This window comes from Nomascus leucogenys, chromosome 22a (genome assembly GCF_006542625.1).
Source record: "Nomascus leucogenys isolate Asia chromosome 22a, Asia_NLE_v1, whole genome shotgun sequence".
Taxonomy (NCBI): Eukaryota; Metazoa; Chordata; class Mammalia; order Primates; family Hylobatidae; genus Nomascus; species Nomascus leucogenys.
The window spans coordinates 50,584,125-50,588,432 of NC_044402.1; the positions used below are offsets into that span (position 1 = coordinate 50,584,125).

The following is a 4,308-nucleotide window of genomic DNA, read 5'->3' on the forward strand; positions in this document are numbered from 1 at the left end:
CCTCTCTTACCCATGTTCCTCCAACTGGTACCATTCCCATCTGACTATCCCATGCCCACACCCAGATCCAGAAACTGGATAACCCGGCCTCCGTAAACAGCAGATGCCATGTTGGAGAGGTGAATGCAATTGGAATCACTGAGCATTTACTTCATGTTCTCATTTCCACCGATTTTACCTCATGCCTCACTATTTACTAATATAAAATTAAAGTAAAATCTTTCCTTCAAAAAAATTTTTAATGAAATAACATTGCTCTGAAAAAGATAGTTCAACATATCTCAAAATGGCCTTTTCTCTTATTATAAAAATGAAAATTTAAAACCATACATAATGAAACAGAAGGACACTAAAAACATTTTATCAAATATGTTTGTATATGTTCCTGTGCTTTTGTGTTTGTATGTGCACACGTATGCTTTGTGCACTAGAATGACTGCTGCTAGTCTCACTCTGACCCTGTAGGCTTACTCCCATGTAATAAAACATGCCTCCTGATATAGCAATATGCTCTGATTTATGGCAGTGCTTCTATGCCAGGAGCATTTTTGCTTCCTAGGGCATATTTGACAATGTCTGGAGGTATTTTTGCTTGTCACAACTTGGGGGGAAAGGAGATGCTACTAGCATCTAGTGCACAGAGGCCAAAGATACTGCTGAGCATCCTAAAATGCAGAGGAGAGACCCTGACTACAGACAATTATCTGTTCCAAAATGTCCATAGGGCTAAGGGTGAGAAATTTTGATTTATAAAACACTGGTACCCATGTCCTGTTTGGATCTGAGCTCTTTTCCTTTTGCCAAGTGTGCATAGTTTCAAAGCAGGCCCCAGATGGAATTCTGTGAACTCTCTGTTTAATTGAAAATGGGAAAGATATCATTAATTACTAACTGCTGGTGAATCTCCCTTCTTGTGAATAACTGAAATAAAAAATCATTTGTTATCAAGTGTTAGAATGAGTTATTTGGCCTGTTCCCCCAGTTTGCCACAGCCTGCTCTAGAATACAGATACCTATTCCTTTTCAGTGCTTGAGTATATTTAAATAAAGCATGCCCTAATTTATACTTAAGTTTTAAGTAATTCAAGAAGGGCTCTATACTTTTCTCTGAGTTGATCCAAAACAATGACTATTATATAATAAACAAGACCTTGTATACCAAAATTGTGTTTGAGGGCTTATATGTCTTTTTTTTTAATGAATACATAAAAGGTGGAAAAGGAAGGAAGGGAAGGAAAAAAGCAAGAAAGGAAGGAAGGCTAAAGAAAAGCACAGGAAGGGAGGGAGAGCAAGAAACAGAAATGATGTGACTCATGGAGATTTAAAAGGTATGGGGCAATATTGCCTTACATGGGCTCAAAAGAAGTTTGGAAAGAGATTGGAGAGGATAGAAAGCTCTGAGGCCAAGTGAAATACAGTAATGCAGATGGAGAAGATTACATCTCTTCCTTTATAGACCGGCAAAGTTCTTGAGTGAAGAATTACACAAGATGACCTTTAAAGTTCCTTTGTGAAAAAAAGTTGAGCACTGTGTACTCTGCTTCATTTTTTACGTGCCTAAGTCTCTGTTAAATAATCTTCGCAGTGCTCCTTTCACGTCATTATTCCTCAGTGTGTAGATGAGAGGATTGAGGGTCGGGGTCACAACTGTATAGAAGAGGGAGATGAACTTCCCATGAGCCTGGGCATAAGAACTGTTGGGCTGGAGGTAGACAGCTGTGATGGTCCCATAGAAGAGGGACACTACTATCAAATGGGATCCACATGTCCCCAGGCCTTTGCACCAGGCCTGGACTGACTTGATCCTTATGACCACCTTGGCTATATGTCCATAGGACAGCAATATTAGCACTAAGGGCAAGAGGAGCAAGACCAGTGAAGCAACAAAGAGCTGAACCTCATTATCATGGATGTCCACACATGCAAGCTTAATCATGGAGGGTACCTCACAGAAGAAATGATGGAGCAACCGGTGTCCACAGCGAGGAAGCCAGAGGGTAACAGTGCCCTGGATGAGAGTGTTTCCCACTCCACTCAGCCACGCAACCCCTGCCAGAACCTGGCACAGCTGAGGGTTCATTACAGCGGTATAGTGGAGAGGTTTGCAAACTGCAGCATAGCGATCAAAAGCCATTATAGCCAGGAGGACACACTCAGTGGAGCCCAATGCCAGGGAGATGTAGAGCTGGATGACACAACCCAGGAATGTGATTGTTTTGTCAGGTCCCTTTAGGTTCCACAGCAGCTGGGGGACAATACTGGTGGTAAAACAAATATCAACTAAGGAGAGGTGAGTAAGAAAAAAGTACATGGGTGTCTTGAGTTTAGGGTCTACGGAGCAGATCAGAATAATTACTGTATTTCCCACAAGGGTAAGGAGATAGGATATCAAAACAGCCACAAAGAGTATCTTTTCCAGGTGGGGCTGATCAGAGAAACCCACCAGGATGAAGTCTCCCTTGACACTGCTGTTAGTCTTGCCCATCACCCTGTTCAGAACCAGGAGCAACACATTACAAGAATTCAGGGAGGATAATATGTTGGCCATTGGGCACAATATCAATCTTTAATAAGTATCTAATCAAAACACTGACTCAGAGATGTTACAGTGACCCATGGAATAAATTTTGGTATAGAAATCACAAAAGAAGACCTTAAGGAAAATACATAATACAGAGAGATACATGAAGGCTATTGTGGAAGCAGTGTTTTCCTGACAGATAACTATTAAAAGCTGAGATAAAATGTATCACAGAAAAAATAAAGGCAGAAAGAAAGAAAATGTCAAAGGAATAAAGTACATTCAATTAATTTATAACTCAGGACAAACTGTTCAAATTCAGTGAAAAAACTCAGTAATGGTTAATATATGCATATAATTAATATAAATAGCATTTCCATTCTTCAATTGTAAATTTTGAGTTGGGCATTTTTTAAGGTTTTTCTTTATATAAATGGTAGCTAGCTTCTGGAGATTATAGAGGTTATTTTTCCTGTAAAATGGCAAACATTTGGCTATTGAAAGTAATAATATTAACATTTATAACTTCATGTTTAATTATATGGACACATACTTTCAATGACTTATTTTCTTTAGGGATTTGTTAACTCATTTAGTCCACCAGAGTACTGATGGTGTAAACTCAGGCAGTTTATTCAGCAAAGATATTCTTATGCAAGCATTATGCAGCACACCTCATGTTTAGTCATCTAGTTTACCTTCCGGCCTATAAGCTGGATTCATCTATGATAGTCCTGATTTGCAAAGTTCTCCTTCTCTTCTTTGGTGTGCGGTGTTAGGGAAGGGAGTCAGCTCTCTGGTCTTGTGTGTTGAATGAAGAGGTAGTTGAATCTGAATGGAAAGAGTGGTGATCAGGGTAAGGAGGGCTCTTTAGTGAGATTAAGAGGCATCAAACCAACATAGAATGTTTATCTTCTAGAAGATGAAAAGATAAAAATTTTTAATCAGCTTTTTAAAAGTCCAAACACTTATAAATGCAGAAGTTTAAAATGTATTCACAGATACAAAGTATATACCCAAATTTCACGACTTTACGTCATATATAGGACAAATAGGCACTTTCCACATGGCATCAGCAAAAATTACTCCAGCCTAAAATTCTTCCCCATAATAATTGTATATCCTGAAATTGCATTAATATTTGTTCTGAAAATTATTCATGAAAGTAAAATATATAAGGTAATTTTCACGGTTTTTTAAAATCTTTATTTCACTTATCATGTAAAAATTGTACTTAGCAGAACTCAGTGGAAATGAAAAGAAGTCACAGGAAAAGTCAGAGGAGGCATGGGTACCCCATAATAGGATGAAGACACTGAGTGATCCCTCAAAATAGGGGGAAGAGAGCACAACAGTAAAAAGAGAACATGAAAAGACCATTAAGGAACAAACCAGTTTATAAATATGCTGTATGTAATATATTCAATATAACATATGCTAAATATATATAGTTCTAATAATTTCACTCACAGTTATACACATACATACCCATAAAAACATACATACATGCATAAGTCTTCCGATTCTCTAATTTATGTTAATTCCCACCCATTTAGCTATATTAAATTGTACTCATTTTACTTGTATCAAAGGAATAAAATAAAGCCAGACACACATCACTCTTGTTCTAATCTGTTTAATGCAGCCTGCTCATTGTCAATTTACCCATCCCAATCAAAGGAGACTTCTGCTGTGTTTTTAACACATACTCACATGCAATACCTCCAAACAAATGCGATGAGAGATCAATTCACAGTCATGAACCAGCTCCTTATTTGTGGGAATAT

At 38.0% G+C, this 4,308-nt stretch overlaps 1 protein-coding gene across 1 annotated transcript; it reads right to left on the reverse strand.

The window, feature by feature from the left end:
• Positions 1-1,549: 1,549 nt before the first annotated feature.
• Positions 1,550-2,548, reverse strand: LOC105739026 (olfactory receptor 2G3-like). The gene has a single exon (XM_012503011.2). The coding sequence runs from the start codon at positions 2,546-2,548 to the stop codon at positions 1,550-1,552; it is 999 nt and encodes a 332-aa protein (XP_012358465.1).
• Positions 2,549-4,308: the final 1,760 nt, after the last annotated feature.

Coding starts and splice junctions, on each gene's coding strand:
- LOC105739026 (XM_012503011.2), bottom strand. CDS start 2,548: ATGGCCAACATATTATCCTCCCTGAATTCTTGTAATGTGTTGCTCCTG.